Genomic DNA, 20,988 nt, shown 5'->3' with positions numbered 1-20,988 from the left:
TTGTTAGGTTCTTACCCATTCTGTGGAGACTGCCAATGGGTGGCAACCTTGGACAAAATGGGCACATTGGGTATTGTGACGTAAAGGGATGGGGCCTTCTCTGCAGTGTCACATTCACCGGTACTCAGGTCCCTGCCCACAAAGTGGGGGCACCAAAGTTTGCTTTTCTGCCATGTCAGAATCAACTAAATCAAATCGTGCAGGGTAGCCCTGGACTGGGTACACAATGGCCTTTTAAATGTGATGCCTATGCTGGGAATTGCACAATGTGCCAGCAGTGCCAAGTACCTTGGTGTGCAAAGTGTGGAAGAATTAGCTGAGTGGGGCACTGTGGGGGCATTTTCCATCATTAATGAGGATGATAGTGCAAGAAAACTTGCCAGGCCTCTTGGAAAGAGAGCCTCAAAGAAGCACGCATTGGATCTGGGACTCAGGGGACTGCTAAATTCCAGGCACCTTTGCAGCCCCATGCAGATGATAGCCCCTTGTTCTGAGCCATTAAAGACTTTGTCAAACTACAAAGAAAGGTACAGGAACATCACGAATGCTTGACAGAGGCATTTGCCTTGAAGTATGGAGGTGTTTACTACATATTATCAGTAGTGTTGACTTCAGCTGGCATGGATCTGACTATCTGCATGGGCAGGTTGACAACCACCTGGGAAAACCAGGTCCAGCACACTCAGTGTCTGCCGAATATGTATACAGAACACATCATCAGAGAGCTGCTCTTCATCAGTTAAGCCATGGTCCCTCAACATCATTGCCAAGCTGGGACTGGGACTGTGAACTTCAGCGTCACTCCAGGTGCCCGTTTTTTCTCATGGTGGTGCCAACAGAAACCCAGATTAGGGGAGGAGTGGCACACAGGCCCATCAGTGTTTCTTTTCAGGGCACTCTGCTCAGTATCTTCAGCACCACCTCCATCCTGCCTATGATCGCAAGGCCTGCAGCACTTCAAAACAAGGAGAGCAAGCCTGCAACTGGGCAGAGAACTTTCAGCAGAATTGGACACTCTAGACCCAAAGGCATTGGAAACAACTGCCCAAATCTTTCAATCCAACAGGGTCAATCACAGTACGGGTTCCCTCCCCGCTAACTGCAGATGTCAGGACTGCGCATGGACATAGTAAGAGGGAGAAGAAGAAAGGATACTGAGGGCACAGAGTGGGCATGACTTTAGTTAGCCTCAGGATTCTTGAACATTAAAGACTGCCACCAGGTCATTGCAATTTAATGTGTACACCACTTAGGCTATGTGCTATAGGCAGGAATGGACCAGATCCTGGCCTTCACGCATTATTCCACACCTTATGAGTGAGAGTACAGAGTCAGTGAGGATTCTATAGATCTTTGTAAAGAAAGGTTCATTCTTTTTATCATTCAGTGCCATTCAGTGCTCCCTCATAACACATTGCCTGCCAAGAAACCATGCACAAAAGCATTGCCTCTTGCAATTTCATTACTGTCGTAGTTGATGCTAAAGCATTTCAGGACAACTAAGCATTCTACATGAACTCAGGAGCAATGAAGTGCTACTGATTATGGTCAAAAGGAGATAGCTAAGAATTTCTCTCAACCTGCTGCCAATCCTGAGCGAGTTCACTGCATAACACTCGAGTATTATTTCTTGATGAATGCTGTAAGAACTGCCTAATCTTAAGGCCATGTGATTGCACTATCTCACAGACTGCTCCCTTTTCCCTAATGGTCAGTAAGACATGTGATGTGCACATACATTAAAGTAGGATCATCCAGCAATATCAAACATTCAATGATGTGAACAAAAAGGCATTTAATCAATAACACGAAAGGTCAAGGACTGCAAAATCAAGAAGGTCCGTATGATCTTTGCAGCTGGTTTCCCAGATTAAAACGAGGATGTTAAACAATTAAACAATGTTTCATTCGTCTTCACTAATGTTCGCTCTGGCCTGTACATTCGATGATGCATGGCTCTTACTATCCTCCTTGGAAAGCCCTCCTCGTCAATGCCTTGATCCTCGGCTTCATCTTCATCCTCAGAAGATTACGCTCAATCCTATATTTCTGTTGTATCCTGGACATCCTCTTTTTGTTGGCTCCAGTTATGAAAGGTACAGCATATCTCATAGATGAAAGACACCCTGGGCTATACGGCAAGGTCCACTGGAGTGCTCCAGGCATCAAAACCCCAACATAAGGAAGCTGACGGTCTGTTCCACTACAGCCTTGTTGGGAAAAGATTATCATAAAAGAGTTATGAACCATGTTTGGAAGGGGATAGCCTATGTCCCCAACAGCCATCCCTGTATAGCCTGATCATCTAGAAAGGAGACAGGAAACTAGTGAGTTCTCTAATATGCAAGCATCACAGCAGCTCCCAGGATATCTGGCATAGACCTCGGAAATATGGTATCAATGGTCACATATAATTTGATTATTCATGGAGTGCAAGGCTTTTTGATTGACACATTTTACAAGTTAGTGCTAGGCACTCCCAAAGCAGCATGGGTGCAGTCGATTGCAATGTGTACCCAGGGGAAGCTCACAAAGTTGGAGACTTTCAAAACCCAAGCAGCTTGGCTCTCACCAACGCAGGGGATTGCCATGAAGAGCTATGCTCTGGAGAAAGTGGCATCCATGACATCCCAGATGCATTTACTGGTCAAGAATTTATAGATGTTGCACAGGTGCCCAATTATGTGTTGAAGTTAGATGCTGATAGACAAATTAAGGGGATCAAAGACTGTGACCTGCACAGCCACCAGGATGACAATGAGGGTCAGATCTTCTGAGCACAAGTCATCATCCTTCAGATTATGTAGTTAGAGCATGATGGAGTTGGACAGTCTTAATTGGTACCCAGCAAGCCAATGAGTTGTACCAATTGCTACAAAGTCTCATCAAAGAACTTAAACCAGATGGACAACATGGCACCAAGCTAGACACTGGAAAAGACAACGGCAGAAACAGCCCTGTCACCCCTGCAAATTTCTCCTTACTAACATCTGGGTGCTAGTGCCAAAATTGAGAGAGCTGTCTCACAGACTAGTCATCCCCACCTGCAGGACAGACCCGGCAGAGGTGGCAGCACAGTTGGGAGGCAGTTGCCCCAGGAGTCCTAAAAACTGATTCTGAAACCCATGAAGTCTCATGATTACAGGTTAAACATAGGCAAGGAAACCTCCTGCTGATCACCACGTACCATCTACCTCAGCTGATGAATCAGTATTCCTCCATATTGAGCAACACCTAGAGGAAGCAATGAGGGTGAATCGAGCGAAAAATGTACTCTGGGTGGGGGATTTCAATGTCCACCACCAAGAATGGCTCAGCAGCAGCACTACTGATCAAGCTGAGTGGGTTCTCTCAGACAAAGCTGCTAGACTGGGTCTGCAGCAAGTAATGAGGGAATCAACAAAAGGGAAAAGATATATTTGACATCATCCTCATCAATCTGCTGGTTGGAGATGCATCTGAACATGGCAGTATTGGTAAAAGTGAGTACCGCACAATCCTTGTGGAAACAAAGTTCCACCTTCACATTGAGAACGCCCTCCATCGTATTGTGTGGCATTATAACCATGCTAAATGGGACAGATTTTGAACAGATATAGCAACTCAAGACTAGGCATCCAAGAAGCACTGTGGGCCATGAACAGGAGCAGAATTGTGCTCCAGCACAATCTGTAACTTCATGGTCTTGCATACCCCCCACTCAAACATTACCATCAAGCCAGGGGATCAACCCTGGTTCAATGGAAAGTGCAGGAGTGTATGTTAGGAGCAGCACCAGGCATATCTAGAAATAAGGCGTCAATCTAATGAAGCTGCCAGACAGGACTAGAGAGTGCTAAACAACATAAGCAGCAAGTGACCGACAGAACTAAGTGATCCCATGACCAACAGATCAGATCTAAGGTCTGCAGTCCTGCCACATCCAGTCTTGAATGGTGGTGGACAATTAAACGATTCACTGGAGGAGGAGGGTCCACAAATATCTGCATCTTCAATGATGGAAGAGCCCAGCACATCAGGGCAGAAGATAAGGCTGAATCATTTGCTGCAATCATCAGCCAGAAGTGCGGAGTGGATGATCCACCTCGGCCTCCTTCAGTGGTCCCCAGCATTATAGATAGCGGTCTTCAGCCAATTCGATTCACACCACGTGATATGGAGAAACAGTTGGAAGCACCAGATTCTGCATAGGCTGTGGGCCTGACAGCATTCTGGCAATGGTCATACAGTCGTAGAGTCATAGAGTCACACAGCACGGAAACAGACCCTTCGGTCCAACCAGTCCATGCCGAACATAATCCCACCTGCCTGCTCCTGGCCCATATCCCTCCAAAGCTTTCCTATTTGTGTACTTACCCAAATGTCTTTTAAATATTGTGATTGCATCCACATCCACCACTTCCTCAGGAAGTTCATTCCTCATGCAAGCCACCCTCTGCATAAAAAATTTGCCCCTCATGTCTTTTTTAGACCTCACTCCTCTCACCTTAAAGATGTGCCCCTAGGTCTTGAAATTCTCCATCCTATCCATACCTTTCATTATTTTATGCACTTCTATTGCTCCCCTAGCCAACCTCTTCCAGTACAGTTACAACACCGGCATCTACAGAACAATATGAAAAATTGCCCGGGTATGTCCTATATACAAAAGACAGGGCAAATTTAACCCTATCAGTCTACTCTCAATCATCAGTAAAATGACGGAAGGTGTCACTTCAGCAGAAATAAATCAACAATTTTCCAGCAGCAGAGGGAGAGGCAACAGCGAGGACCAGGGGGCTGCCGGGAATATATTTGGGCAGCGGAGACGTGGTTACAGGATGGTCACGACTGGGAGTTAAATATCCAAGAGTACCAGACTATTCGGAAGGATAGACAGGAAGGTAAGGGAGGTGGTGTAACTCTGATATTCAAAGACGACATCAGGGCAGTGCTGAGAGATGATATAGGTTCTATGGAGAATGAGGTTGAATCCATTTGGGTGGAAATTAGAAATTCTAAGAGGAAAAAGTCACTGATAGGCATAGTCTATAGGCCACCAAATAATAACATCACATTGGGGCGGGCAATAAACAAAGAAATAACTAATGCCTGTAAAAATGGTATGGCAATTATCATGGGGGATTTTAACCTACATGTAGATTGGTCGAACCAGCTCGGTCAGGGTAGCCTTGAGGAGGAGTTCGTTGAGTGTATCCGTGATAGTTTTCTTGAACAGTATGTAATGGAACCGACAAGGGAGCAAGCTATCCTCGGTCTGGTCCTGTGTAATGAGACAGGAATAATTAATGGCCTCATAGTTAGGGATCCTCTTGGAAGGAGTGATCACAGTATGGTTGAATTTAGAATACAGGTGGAGAGTGTGAAGATAAAATCCAATACCAGGGTCCTGTGCTTGAACAAGGGGAACTACAATAGAATGAGGGAGGACGTGGCTAAAGTAGACTGGAAACAAAGATTTTATGGTGGGACAGTTGATGAGCAGTGGAGGACTTTCAAAGCAATTTTTCAAAGTGCTCAGCAAAGGTATATCCCAGTAAAAAGGAAGGACTGTAAGAAAAGGCATAATCTGCCATGGGTGTCGAAAGAAATAAGGGAGGCTATCAAATTGAAAGAGAAGGCATACAAAGTGGCCAAAAACAGCATGAAACGAGAAGATTGGGAAAACTTTAAAGGTCAACAGAAAGCCACAAAAAGAGCTATACAGAAAAGTAAGATAGAACATGAGAAAAAACTGGCACAGAATATAAAGACAGATAGCAAAAGTTTCTATAAATATATAAAACGAAAAAGAGTAGCTAAAGTAAATGTTGGCCCTTTAGAGCATGAGAAGGGGAACTTATTATGGGATATGATGAAATGGCCGAGGCATTGAACAGGTATTTTGCATCGGTCTTCACAGTGGAGGACACTAATAACATGCCAGTAATTGACAAAGAGACGAAGGTAGGTGAGGACCTGGAAACAATCATTATTACAGAAGAGGTAGAGTTGGGCAAGCTAATGGAGCTAAGGATTGATAAGTCTCCTGGCCCTGATGGAATGCATCCCAGGGTACTAAAAGAGATGGCGGGAGAAATAGCAGGTGCACTGGCGGTAATTTTCCAAAATTCACTGGACTCTGGAGCAGTCCCAGCAGATTGGAAAACAGCAAATGTGACGCCACTGTTTAAAAAGGGAAGTGGACAAAAGATGGGGAATTATAGGCCGGTTAGCTTAACCTCTGTAGTGGGGAAGATGCTTGAGTCTATTATCAAGGAAGAAATAGCAAGGCATCTTGATAGAAATTGTCCCGTTGGGCAGACGCAGCATGGGTTCATGAAGGGCAGGTCATGCTTGACAAATCTTTTGGAATTCTATGAAGACATTACGAGAAAGGTGGACAATGGGGACCCAGTGGATGTGGTGTACCTAGATTTCCAAAAGGCCTTTGACAAGGTGCTGCACAATAGGCTACTGCATAAGATAAGGATGCATGGCATTAAGGGTAAAGTATTAGCATGGATAGAAGATTGGTTGACTAACAGGAAGCAAAGAGTGGGGATAAATGAGTGCTATTCTAGCTGGCAGTCAGTGACGAGTTGTGTGCCTCAGGGATCGGTGTTGGGACCGCAATTATTTACAATTTATATAGATGATTTGGAGTTGGGGACCACGTGTAGGGTGTCAAAGTTTGCAGATGACACTAAGCTGAGTGGCAAAGCAAAGTGTGCAGAGGACTGTGAAACTTTGCAGAGGAACATAGATACATTGAGTGAGTGGGCAAAAGTCTGGCAGATGGAATACAATGTAAATAAATGTGAAGTCATACATTTTGGTAGGAGTAATAGTAAAAAGGGTTATTACTTGAATGGTAAAAAGTTGCAGCATGCTGCTATGCAGAGGGACCTGGGTGTCCTTGTGCATGAATCACAGAAGGTAGGTCTGTAGGTACAACAAGTAATTAGGAAGGCAAATGGAATTTTGTCCTTCATTACTAAAGGGATTGAAATAAAAAGCAGAGAGGTTATGTTGCCGCTGTACAAGGTGCTGGTGAGGCTACACCTGGAGTACTGTGTGCAGTTTTGATCTCCTTACTTGAGAAAGGATGTATTGGCACTGGAGGGGGTGCAAAAGAAGTTCACTAGGTTGATTCTGGAGTTGAGGGGGTTGGCTTATGAAGAGAGACTGAGTAGATTGGATTATATTCATTGGAATTCAGAAGATTGAGGGCGGATCTTATAGAAACATATAAAATTATGAAGGGAATAAATAAGATAGAAGTAGAGAGGATGTTTCCACTGGCAGGTGAAGCTAGGACAAGAGGGCATAGCCTCAAGATTAGAGGGAGCACATTTAGGACTGAATTGAGAAGGAACTTCTTCACCCAGAGGGTTGTTAATCTATGGAATTCCTTGCCCAGTGAAGTAGTTGACGCTACTTCAGTAAACATTTTTAAAGATAAGATAGATTTTTTTTGAATAATAAAGGAATTAAGGGATACGGTGAGAACGCGGGTAAGTGGACCTGAGTCCATGAAAAGATCAGCCATGACCTTATTGAATGGCGGAGCAGGCTCGAAGGGCCAGACGGCCTATTCCTGCTCCCAGTTCTTATGTTCTAACAATATGTCTGAGGACTTGAGAGGATTTTGTCAGGTCACTTGCCTCATTGAAAATCCATGGCTAATTTCAACCAAATATGTATCATAACGAAGTACTTTTAGATACGAAAGGAGATACTTAAAAATTGAACTGATTGACTTGCAGCAAGACATGACCCTGAAGGCATATTCCAAAAAAATGTTAAAACGAGAAATGTAACTGTGCTGTGAAACATGCTTCAAGAAGAGCAATACCCTTCTCTGTTATAGTCTGCCAAAAAGATACTTTCTCTTTTTTTGGGCCCAGGGTATTTAGGCCCTTCATTTTGTCAAAATACATAAAGAACAAAAACAGGATCTGACTCACTAATGTACACATTGACCAGCTACTCAGGCCAGAAATTAGCAGCAACAAAATAATCTAGCAACCTGATTGGTTCTGTCCATCAACATCAAGTAAATATGAGTTGATTATTGCATGCTGTTACTGTAGCTAATATGTAAATATCTTTCATGATAAGTTCTCTGCTTTAAGCACTGAGATATCTTTTTAAATAAAGCCAATTCATCAAATCCAAAGTGTTTTTAACAATTTTCGCGCAGTCCTATTTTAATATCCCAATTGAATCTTGCTGTTTTCCTGGTGAATATCTTTGATCTATCGGAATGGCTGTCTAAATGAATAGTCACTGGTTTAAATAATGGTTCTGGTGTAGAATCTTGCATTGCTATGCATTTCTCATTTTCAATGTCATTTGGAATATTTCTTAATAACTATAGTAGTTTCAAGACTGTTGGACATCTGACATCACAGAGGCACAAATATAAAATCCAAAGAAAAATCAGTTCTGTTGCTAGCACTTTTATTATAGTTCACAATATTTCAGCAAAACAGAATATAGCTTTCAACAAGAAATTAGAAATCTCTCATTCGCCTGAAAGATCCAACAGTTGAACTGTAGCCTCCCCAGTCACTGTATCTCCTGTATTCACCAGGTCTCATGAAGTACTGTCGCCCCCTGTAGTTGGGATGTTCATAGAAGATCCAGTAACCATCGATCACATGGCAGGAGTGGATGTCATGATAACGGAAACGATCGTAGACAGATGGACAATCATCCGTGAATTCCATCATCTGTCCTCCAAAGTCAGGCCTCTCATAAATCCTCATTCTGTAGGAGCCCCCTCGGTACTGCAATATAAAATGTAAAACATTCACAATGTAGCTACAAAAATGCCTGTGATGTATACTGAAAACAGTTTCAAGATTAAGCACTTCAGAACAAGAATATATGTCAATGACTTGGACTTGGGTCTACAAGACACAAGTTCAAAATATGCAGATGACACAGCCTGTGAAGCATAGTGGAACATGAGAAGGATTGTGATAATCTCAAAAGGGCATATACTGATGCAATTGTGGTCATGTGGCATATGGAATTAAACAAAGCAACATATAAACTCATGCACTGTGAAGAATGAGGAAAGACAACTATAAACTTAAGGTATAACTCTAAAGGAGGTGCAGGAACAATTATAGGAGAAGGATGAAAAAAAACAGACATTGCTGGAAAAGCTCAGCAGATCTGGTAGCACCTGTGGAGAGAAATCAGATTTAAGATTTCAGGTCAAGTGACCCTTCCTTAGAACGAGAATAGTTGAAGCATAATTTGTAGAAGATTGCTGGGCAAGTTGATACGGTGGTTAAAAAGACAACAGGCTCCATGAAATTATAAATCAAGGAAGACAAAGGCAAAAAAAAAGTTAAAAAGTTGTATAAAACATTAATATGGCTTCAATTGCATTGCATGTCCAATTCTTGATACCTTGCTATCGGAAAAGTGTGAAAGTGCAGAATAGGTTTACGAGAATTATCCCAGGGATGAAGAAGTTATTGGCAATGGACTGATTAGCCATGGATAATCAAAAGTTGTTTTGTTGAGGGAAGTGAATGATGAGGAATATTTGACAGTTGCTGATTAGAAGCTGCTCCCATTACTGGAAGGCCATGTAATTGTGAAAAGAACCAAATGTAATGAACAGAAGAGCTCCTGTGCAGCTAGTGGCTAGAATTTGTAATGCGTTACCTGAAAGGATTGTTAAAATAATGTTAAGTGTGGCTTTCGAAGAGAATTGAATGAGAATCTGACACGAAAACAGTTTGCAGAGCGATAGGGAATGTGGGGAAGTGGAGCTAGCTAAATTATTTGTGCACATTGTTACATCGCTTAATGGGTCAAAGGGCCTTCTCCTTTTCAGTACCTATTGTACACTTCTGTAATTCTCAGTAAACATGCCTAGGTCTACCACACAAAGTTTAAACTGTTTGGAAAAGGATTATGAATGTTCCAATTGCTGTGAAGCAATAATTGTGACAACTGACAAAGATGAAACACAAAACAATTAGCAATAGGTTGAACCACAACAAGTTATTTAACTTGATTGTAAGTAAAATTACATCAAGATTGTTACTGAGAAATCTTGGCATCAGAAGGACAATGAGTGAACAGAGAATTTCCAGAGAAAGACAGAAGAAGTTCATCAAGGACCAGCTCCATTTGCAAAGTAGGCATTGTTTGCTCATAGTATCCTCTATACCAAAGTCAGCAGAATCATTATTTAGATGTTAATCAAATCCACCAAGGGAATTACACATGAGCACTATGAATGATTCTGCACTATTTAAACATTAGTCTTTATATGTGTGTATTACAAATTCACGACTAATTGAAAATGTGTAACAGAATACAGGCAGGATTTTAGTTCCATTTTCCAAATTCTGGCTGTTTCTAGTTGTATATCATTTTTTTCAAACATTCGAAACAATACAAAACAGAAGAACTCAAATATGGATTTGTCACTCATGACGGTAATAATTGTGCTTCATTTGATATTCAAACATAGAATATATCAACAAGAGTAAGCCATTTGATCCTTTGAGCTTGCTCCACCGTTCAATATAAATCTGAAAATATAGTTAATGAAGAAGCTCGAAATATATTGCATAAAAGCAGTAAATGATTAACACACCATAACAAACATAAATCATATCAGAAGATGATCTGAGACAGGTAGTTAACATGCATTTCTAACTTACTTGTGGGTAGCAGCGACATGACCTGACACAGTCATTGAAGCCCATCCAGCGCTGGTAGTCAGGATAGTCTCCCCTGGTTAGAACATACTGGTATCCCATGTAATTGGGTTTCTCATACAGCACCCACCAGTCACTCTCAACACGGATGGAGTTACAGTGGCTGAAGTAAGGGGTCAGGTCGGCACAGTCACTGCTGCACTCATAGTGCCGACCCTGGAAGTTCCTGTCCTCGTAAAAGATGATCTGTGGGAGATAAAATCACACAAGTAATTTCATAAATTTGAGGTTTCTTAGAAAACATTATGAGCAAAATTCAAAGATATGGAAGTTGACCTCACCTTGCCCATTTTGAGTTTCCCAGCTAATTAAACAAGCACCTGGGATGTATCACTATTCCATGCAGCTTGGTATTTATACTCTGGACTAAAATGCCACTGTAGGGAATACTTTTGTTAGTCTAATGGGTTTCAACAGCGTATATCAGCAAAATGACAAATTATAAAAAACCTGTCATTGCAGACAAAATCCCCTTATTCAGGTTTATTGATAGGACACTGATCCTTTTCATTCTGCTTTGATGCTGTTTTCATTGTTCACTAAATATTTCAAAGGCCTAGAACTGACAATTCATTTATGATGCGTCAAGTAAAGGTATTATTGACGTGTAATTGGTCTCGCTTGCCTTGCTATGATGCTCCATTACAGGTCATGGATGGTAGACAATGGTGAGGACGTTTCTAGCTCAGTGTACCGAGTGCCATTTTGAAGTGCTGTACACGATTATGTGTTTTGTGTACCAGAAATATACAGGGTAAGGAGAGCATGTTGTTAGTCACTCATTTGACACTCAACTTGCTGGTGTGAATTTCCTCCAACAGGGTGTTTTATTTGATGTGGCACTGTCTACATTATCACGTGTAACATTAAACAGAAATTACTGTGGGCATTGTAATATTGAAGAATCCAAGAGACATTTAATGCAACTAACACTCGTTCAAAGGTTACATTCCTCAGGTGCTGTGTGACTGGGCTAATATCAAACTATCCAACTATTATGTTACAACATAGGAACATGCTTCTCGTGGAGTGTTATGCTTCAAATGGTCAAAGTTAGGATGAGCAATGAGACTATCATACCCTTGAGTCACTGCTATGATACAGTGGTGATATAAGCACGTCCCTTAAAGTTATACTGACACACTTGTCATGAGACAAAGCACAACATCCCATTTTTACAAAGATAAAAACCTATGCCATACAAATATAATTGGTTGTACATATGCACATGGTGTCAATTAAAAACTTATACAAATAGGCACAACAGAGTTTACAAAACAAAACTAAAATTTCATGCTTCAGTATAATGTTTTTGAGGTTTGACGACTTGTCTGGAAGTGTTGATTGTGCACCCATCTAGAGAGGCATGCATTGTTGCACTTGTTTTGACAATTTGGTTGTCACTTTGCTGGTGGCTATCAACATCAGTGTGCAATCACACACAAAGCTACAAGAAGCACATTTTTCAGATTTGGGCAGGTTGATAAAGTGGTTATAAAGACAAACAGGCCCCTTGGCATTATAAATCATAAATAAATAAAGCAAAAAAAGTTGTGATGAATCTTCATGGAACATTAATCTGGTTTCATCTGAAGTACATGTTCAATCTTGGCATAATGCTAGAGGAAAGGTGTGAGGGTGCCAGAAATATTTATTAGAATTTTTCCAAGAATGAAGGAACTTATCAGCCATGGATAGGCAGAAGTTGTTCTGCTGAGCGAAGTGCATAATGAGCGATATTTAATACATGTATTCAAAACCATAAGATGTCTAAATGACACCTTTGGAGTGGCTTTCCTCACTCTCTTCAGACATAATTAGTGTGTTGTACGTTGGACTGAGTCGGCTTCAGTTCCTCCACAATGTAGTATCATGATCAGTCATGATTTCCTATCATCTGGTGCTGGTTGCATTTTTATAGATTTTTGCTGATATCGGAGTAATTGTACTTCTAATCGACACCGCTCTTCCCAGTGCTTTATTTTAGTAGGCCTCCATCTGCTCACTCCTGCATTGCCCTTTCATTCTCTTCTGCCTTTGAAGAAGAATATTCTGTGTCTTGGAATAGTTAGACAATTAGTTACAGGGAAAAGTAGTTCACACTTGTCATCTGAACATCTAAGTTGTCCTGGGATAATAATTCCTTCTTCCGGCGTTGCACAAAATGCAGCAAGCTAATGCAAAAAGCTTTTTGCTCCGCACTTAAAATTCATTGATTTGATTGTTCACATCACACCAAATATTCTGTGAAACAGTTGGAGTCTGGTTAGCGAGGTGATAGTGTGCTACAGGTCACTCACCATTTAGTACGAATGTCTTGCAATGGTTTGCCAGTGAATTATGATTTGTTTTTGTTCACTATCTGAACTGGGACACCAAATAAACTGAATATAAAATTTATCATGTTAGCGCTGGTCAAAGTATAATGGACCAACCTTACGAACATCTTCAACTGCGTAATCTCGAATCTTATTGTGTAGGTCAAGAGGTATATCTTGGTCTGTGTGTGGTTTGGGTAATATGGCCATCTTGGTGCTTCAGGCATAATCATCCTGGTACCTGACTTAAATCTGACTTCAAAGTTATATCTTTGGAGACCATTGACAGATTCAGTTGTGTCACATGTGATCTGTTCTGCCACAAAATGTGCAGTTGAATCTCATGAATCACGAATATACCAAGATCTGTGCATACTAATAATCCTATCACTCCTAGTCCATTAGCGTCTACCAGGTAGAAGATTTTGGGAAGTCATGATTTTGCTAATGCACAGAAATGGTGATCCATTATACACTCTGACACAATGTCTTCTAAACTGAAACGCTTGGTGAGCGACATGTTTTTTTCCTGAATGCACAGTAGTAATATGTTGGCAGTAACACCAATGTTAATTTTAGCTTTTAGTCAGCCTACCTTTTCAGACCATATGATAATAAATTATATAAAAGTTTCTGATTACCTTATGCTGTTGACATGGTATATAAAGTGAACAACATGAAAAGCTTGGGCGTTGTCTGAAATTTGTGTTTCACTTGATTTTGATTCTAAACCTCATTGATGTATACGCATTTGTACACCTTCTTTATACTTGCCTTGTTGACAGAATTGTACCATCTAATTGGTCAACTGTGTTTTGTGCTGGGTCTGCCCTGGCCTTTAGAACCAGATTTCCAGCACATGCATGTCCCTCAACATGACACATTTTACAGATATCAAGAAAATTTGAATAGTTAATTGTAAATGAGACATAATAAATCTACTACATATTTTATGTATATTATAGCCCTATTAATAGTGTTAGTTATATCTAAAACATCTAATTGTGTTAGTCTGATGCTATGGCTTCATACTTCTATCAATCCTCAAGTAATTCATCACACCCAGAAGATCATACATAAAGATTTAGCTGGTGTAAATACGATGATTTAAAATAATGAGCTTCTCATATAGTTCCTCTTCTGAAAAGTCACACCCATGATCTTTGCTATGGAATTATGGTAAACTGGTCAGTAGAGTCTTGGGGTTGCCATCTATATAATATGAATTGGAGTTTGTTAATCCTGAAGTTAATTCTTATTTAAAGTGGACGTCAAATACCTTCCAGATCATTCTTGGATTTTGCTAACTGTCCATGGAAGGACCAGATGTGTTAATTCTATGAAAATCCCCCTTTCAAATGGAAAGTAAGTGTATTAGAGTTCTTTTCTGAGGACCATCTATGGTTTGGTCTGCAAAGTATCACTGCATATGTTGTTTGACCACATAATTCAATGGGGGTGTCACCAGATCCCCCATCGAGAATGAGGTTTCTGCTATTCATCATTCCACCTTTAAAGTGTTGCATATACCACCTTCAGCTGTGTGCCCCTAACTTTGTGTCAATTTAAGTTAGTAAGTGCTCCTTCCTTAAGAATAAAAACCTTGCAAGTTTGAAAAAAAAATTAATTACGTTATAATCAATAGTAAATTAGCTCTGTTTTCTTGGTGGTAAATGCCCAATCTAAGATCTGTACAGACTGACTGGATTGACAGAAATTGATGCTGCTTAAGGGTAAGGAACTCTGTGTTTTCCAATTGGTGTTCAATTAGCTTTCCAAATATCCGTTACCAAGATATTGGAGCCTTTTACAAATCCCATCATTAACATTAGTGTGAGTTTGTCTCCAATAGGATATTTTACATAATGCAGTGATGGAAATGTTGTTTCTTGTAACATAAGAACCTGGGTGTGGATATCATGGCATTGATTATTCCAAGAGATAGTTACTACAGCTAACTATTACGTAACAAAGATTATACACCTCAGACTTAGAAAGCGCCTTGCCTAATGTCAGATGTTTTGAATTAATCGGTTCGGATATGTTATGACTTATGCTCAGGCATTCGGCAAACAGTTAGAGACACTACCACTGCACCACAAGAGCCCTCGTGGCTAATGTTAATCAATTGGATCATACAAGTGGAGATGCTTCACATGCTGTGACACAGTTGTAATTTCATGAGCGTGTCACTTAAGGATGTACGCAGTTACTGATTGTGAGACATAAAGTATCTGCCATTTCTAACCAGTTGATTATGTTAATTCACCCTTTTCAACACACACAGCTGTATTCAAACAAAGACCTCTCACTATTGCTACTTAAAGTCACCACCTTTCAAATGAGGTTGTTCTAGTTGCTGATACAGTGCCAGTGGAAGCATTGCATTGTGTTAGGGCTTAATAGAATAGAATAGAATTTCCTTTATTGTCAATTGTACCCCAGTGCAGAATTACAGTGAAAAGTTTTTACAATGGCAGCCTTTTACGGCACTATCTTAGGTATATGTACCTAGGTACAAATCTTAGAGTAAAAGAAATGTTGTTATGCATATGAAGATTAAAAGAAAAGGATTTGCATTGCAGTAAGAGTGCCAAACAGCAGCAGCTCAGCACGTGGCACCAGGCCCAAGACCAACAATTATCCTACATCACACCAGCCTCCAGTCCGCTCCTCACTGGCACTCAGCAGCAGCAAGGTATGTCACACTTTACTGTAATTCCCCACACGGAGTTCCAAAGCTCACTCCTCGTGCTGTACCGGCTCATTCCCTGTGCTGCTCCAGGGCTCGCAGCCCATGCACTGTACCAGCTCGTTCCCTGCATTGCTTCAGGACATGCAGATCACGAGGGGTTCCAGGGCTCACAGCCCATGCACCCTATTTGGTTGTTCCATGCACCGCTCCAGGGTTTATTCAGTCAGAAGTGAGTACTATTAGACCTTTGGAAGGAGTAGATTTGATTAGTAAAGCCCTTAGGTGTGCCATCTTCTATCATCATTGAAGCTTTGGTTGAAATCCTCCTTTGGTTGCAACATGATGATAATCTGGAACAGATCTGGACACAGAGGAAGGATAGCAGCTTTCAACAGGATATCTCCTATTAGGCACCAACCCCACAAGAATATATAAAAGGGCTGTTAATCATGCAATTATACTGCGCAGTTTTAAATTGAGTCTTGTGTATACGTACATATAAACTAATAATATTGGACAATAATATTCAAATTTCTTTTAGAGCAGATTCAGAAACAATATTTTCTCTGGAGTCTGGGTCATAGGTGACATTTTAAAATCATTTCGATGTTTTTCTTTAAATCATTGACAAACTGGATTATTGTGTCCGGTTCTGGCCGCCCAGTTATTGGAAGGCTATTATTAAGCTTGAGAGGGTTCAGAAGAGATTTACTAGGATGTTGCTGGGTATGGAAGGTTTGAGTTATAAAGAAAGGCTGGATAGGCTGGGACTTTTTTCACTGTAGAGGAGGAGGTTGATAGTCAACCTTATAGAAGTTTATAAAATAATGAGGGGTATAGATAGAGTTTATGGTGGTTGTCTTTTCCCTTGGATGGGGGATTTCAAGACTGGGGGCACATTTTTAAAATGAGAAGAGAGAGATTTAAAAAAGACATTGGGGGCAAATTTTTTACACAGATGCTTGTTTGCGTGTGGGATGAACTTCCTGAGAAAGTGGTGGATGTGGGTGCAATCACAATGTTTAAAAGACATTTGTAGAAGTACATAAATAGGAAAGGTTTGGAGGGATATGGGTCAGGAGCAGGCAGGTGGGACTAGTTTAGTTTGGGATTATGTTCGGCATGGGCTGGTTGGACCGAAGGGTCTGTTTCCATGCGGTATGACTCTATGACTCGATGAAATAAGGGGAAATCTTTTCTTTCCAAGGATATTTGGGATCTGAAATGCTTTATGAAAGTTAATTCCTTCAGAATATGATATGATGCCAGTGGCTTTTATTTTAAAATTCACTCATGGGACGTGGGCACTGCTAGTTGGCCAGAACTTTTGCCCCAACCCTAGTTGCCCTTGAGAATATGGTGGTGAGCTTCATTCTTATGGTTGGAGTGTAGTGTCGTCATTAATCCTTACTCTGATGTTAGTTTGAGTGTCTGTTCAGTCACCTGTGTTGAAACATCGGCCACAAATAAAACTCAGTCGTGGAGGCACTTAATAAGATATTGTCGATTACATGATGGTAATTGTATACGTTAGGCTAACTCAAGAGTGTAATCACTAATTCCAACAAGAGATAGAGAGGATCCATGCATCTCCATCGGGAGATGGTGCCAGAGTCCAACTAATTGATTCTCAGAAACTGTGTGACTCATCAGATGCCGTGGAGCTCAACATTGCTCAAACATTACCTCTTTCAGAACCATTGCTAACTATAAGCAGTCTTGAAAAGGAGTTCGATTGATACATGAGGATGAAGAAGTTTAAGTGTTACAAACAAATGTGGGATTGCTTGACTGCTTCACTGCTCTTCCAAAGATCTGATACCAGCACAAGATACTGATCAACTTCATTCTGTCCTGTATGTTTTGAAGACACAATGATTCAAACTGTTCTACAGCATGGCATTAAATGGCCAACTTGAAAATGGCAAAAATGTAACAATGTTCAAGTACTGAGGAACAAAGGTGTTTGGTATTTCATTTTCTATTCATTTGTGGGATGCGGGCGTCGCTGACAGGCCAGCATTTCTTGCCCATCCCTAGTTGCCCTTGAGAAGGTGGCGGTGAGCTGCCTTCTTAAACCACTGCAGTCCTCATGCTGTGGGCTGACCCACATTGCCATTCGGGAGGAAATTCCAGGGTTTTGACCCAGTGACAGTGAAGGAACAACGATAAATTTCCAAGTCAGGGTGGTGAGTGGCTTAGAACATAGATCATAGAACATTACAGCGCAGTACAGGCCCTCGATGTTGCACCGACCTGTGAAACCAATCTGAAGCCCATCTAACCTACACTATTCCATTATCATCCATATGTTTACCCAATGACCATTTAAATGCCCTTAAAGTTGCAAGTCTACTACTTTTGCAGGCAGGGCATTCCACGCCCTTACTACTCTCACAGTAAAAAACCTACCTCTGACATCTGTCCTATATCTATCACCCCTCAATTTAAAGTTATGTCCCCTCATGCTAGCCATCACCATCTGAAGAAAAAGGCTCCTACTGTCCACCCTATCTAATCCTCTGATCATCTTGTGTGTCTCTATTAAGTCACCTCTTAACCTTCTTCTCTCTAACGAAAACAGCCTCAAGTCCCTCAGCCTTTCCTCATAAGACCTTCCCTCCATACCAGGCAACATCCTGGTAAATCTCCTCTGCACCCTTTCCAATGCTTCTACATCCTTCCTATAATGCGGTGACCAGAACTGTACGCAATACTCCAAGTGCGGCCGCACCAGAGTTTTGTACAGCTGCAACATGACCTCATGGCTCCGAAACTCAATCCCTCTACCAATAAAACCTAACATCCCGTACGCCTTCTTAACAACGCTATCAACCTGGTTGGCAACTTTCAGTGATCTATGCACATGGACACCGAGATCTCTCTGCTCATCCACACTACCAAGAATCTTACCATTAGCCCAGTACACTGTATTCCTGTTACTCCTTCCAAAGTGAATCACCTCACACTTTTCCGCATTAAACTCCATTTGCCACCTCTCAGCCCTGCAGCTCTGCAGCTTATCTATGTCCCTCTGTAACCTGCAACATCCTTCCGCACTATCCACAACTCCACCGACTTTGGTGTCATCCGCAAATTTACTAACCCATCCTTCTACGCCCTCATCCAGGTCATTTATAAAAATGACAAACAACAGTGGCCCCAAAACAGATCCTTGAGGTACACCACTAGTAACTGAACTCCAGGATGAACATTTCCCATCAACCACCACCCTCTGTCTTCTTACAGCTGGCCAATTTCTGATCCAAACCGCTAAATCACCCTCAATCCCATGCCTCCGTATTTTCTGCAATAGCCTACCATGGGGAACCTTGTCAAACGCTTTACTGAAATCCATATACACCACATCAACCGCTTTACCCTCATCCACCTGTTTGGTCACCTTCTCAAAGAACTCAGTAAGGTTTGTGAGGCACGACCTACCCTTCACAAAACCATGTTGACTATCCCTAATCAAATTATTCCTTTCTAGATGATTATAAATCCTATCTCTTATAATCCTTTCCAACACTTTACCCACAACCGAAGTAAGGCTCACCGGGTCTATAATTACCAGGGTTGTCTCTACTCCACTTCTTGAACAAGGGGACAACATTTACTCGTCTCCAGCCTTCTGGCACTATTCCTGAAGACAATGACGACATAAAGATCAAAGCCAAAGGCTCTGCAATCTCCTCTCTAGCTTCCCAGAGAATCCTAAGATAAATCCCATCCGGCCCAGGGGACTTATCTATTTTCACACCTTCCAGAATTGCTAACACCTCCTCCTTATGAACCTCAATCCCGTCCAGTCGAATAGCCTGTATCTCAGTATTCTCCTCGACAACATTGTCTTTTTCCTGTGTGAATACTGATGAAAAATATTCATTTAGCGCCTCTCCTATCTCTTCGGACTCCACGCACAACTTCCCACTACTGTCCTTGACCGGCCCTAATCTTACTCTGGTCATTCTTTTATTCCTGACATACCTATAGAAAGATTTAGGGTTTTCCTTGATCCTACCTGCTAAAGGCTTCTCATGTCTCCTCCTGGCTCTTCTTAGCTCTCTCTTTAGGTCCTTCCTGGCTGACTTGTAACTCTCAAGCACCCTCACTGAGCCTTCACGCCTCATCTCTACATAAGCCTCCTTCTTCCTCTTGACAAGAGATTCAACTTCTTTAGTAAACCACGGTTCCCTCGCTCGACCACTTCCTCCCTGCTTGACAGGTACATACTTCTCAAGGACACGCAGTAGCTGTTCCTTGAACAAGCTCCACATTTCAATTGTGCCCAGCCCCTGCAGTTTCCTTCTCCATCCTATGCATTCTAAATCTTGCCTCATCTCCTCATAATTGCCTTTCCCCCAGCTATAACTCTTGCCCTGCGGTCTTGAACTATAGCGTTTCCAGTCAATATTTGGAAAGTTAAAGTCCCCCATAACAACTACCCTGTTACTTTCGCTCCTATCCAGAATCATCTTTGCAATCTTTTCCTCTACATCTCTGGAACTTTTCGGATGCCTATAGAAAACTCCCAGCAGGGTGACCTCTCCTTTCCTGTTTCTAACCTCAGCCCATACTACCTCAGTAGACGAGTCCTCCTCCTTGGAGGGGAAATTGGAGATGGTGGTGTTTCCATATATCTGCTGCCCTTGTCCTTCTAGATGGAAGTGGTCGTGGGTTTGGAAGGTGCTGTCTGAGGATCTTTGGTGAATTTCTATTGTGCATCTTGTAGACATTACACACTGCTGCTACTGAGCGTCGGTGGTGGAGGGAGTGGATATTTTGGATGTAGTGCCAATCAAGCAGGCTGCTTTGTCTTGGATGGTGTCAAGCTTCTTGAGTGTTGTTGGGGCTGCACTCATCCAGCCAAGTGGGGAGTATTCCATCACACTCCTGACTTTTCGACGGTGGGCAGGCTTTGAGGAGTCAGGACGTGAGTTACTCACCGCAATATTGCATGTACATGTCCATAGACCCTTGAAGATTGAAAGGGTGGTGAAGAAGACAAATGGAACACTTCCCTTCATTAGCTCGGGTGCAAAATATAGGAGCAAGAAAGTCTTGTTTCAACTTTCTAGAGCATTGGTTGTGCCACTGATGGAATATTGTATGTGGTTCTGGTCGCCACAGTAACAGAAGGACGTGATTGCACTGGAAAGGATGCAGAGGTGTTTCACCAGGATGTTGCCTGGAATGGAAAATCTCAGTCATGAGGTGTGACTGGATAGGCTGGGTT

The 20,988-nt window shown here is 41.7% G+C and overlaps 1 protein-coding gene across 1 annotated transcript; it reads right to left on the bottom strand.

The window, feature by feature from the left end:
* Positions 1 to 8,498: 8,498 nt before the first annotated feature.
* LOC109916233 (gamma-crystallin S-1) lies at positions 8,499 to 13,264 on the bottom strand. The gene is made up of 4 exons (XM_020515951.2): positions 13,177 to 13,264; positions 11,018 to 11,040; positions 10,680 to 10,922; positions 8,499 to 8,774 (listed from the first exon to the last, which is right to left on the bottom strand). The coding sequence occupies exons 1-4, from the start codon at positions 13,262 to 13,264 to the stop codon at positions 8,499 to 8,501; spliced, it is 630 nt and encodes a 209-aa protein (XP_020371540.2).
* Positions 13,265 to 20,988: the final 7,724 nt, after the last annotated feature.

The sequence above is a fragment of the Rhincodon typus genome, chromosome 7 (genome assembly GCF_021869965.1).
Source record: "Rhincodon typus isolate 14 chromosome 7, sRhiTyp1.1, whole genome shotgun sequence".
Classification (NCBI taxonomy): domain Eukaryota; kingdom Metazoa; phylum Chordata; class Chondrichthyes; order Orectolobiformes; family Rhincodontidae; genus Rhincodon; species Rhincodon typus.
The sequence above is the reverse complement of the archived record's forward strand: the minus strand, read 5'-3'. Positions and strand labels throughout refer to the sequence as shown.

Coding starts and splice junctions, on each gene's coding strand:
- LOC109916233 (XM_020515951.2), bottom strand. CDS start 13,264: ATGGCCATATTACCCAAACCACACACAGACCAAGATATACCTCTTGAC. Junction 11,041..13,176: donor TTACGCAGTTGAAGATGTTC/GTAAGGTTGGTC, acceptor TTGTTTAATTAG/CTGGGAAACTCAAAATGGGC. Junction 8,775..10,679: donor CATGTCGCTGCTACCCACAA/GTAAGTTAGAAA, acceptor TTTATATTGCAG/TACCGAGGGGGCTCCTACAG.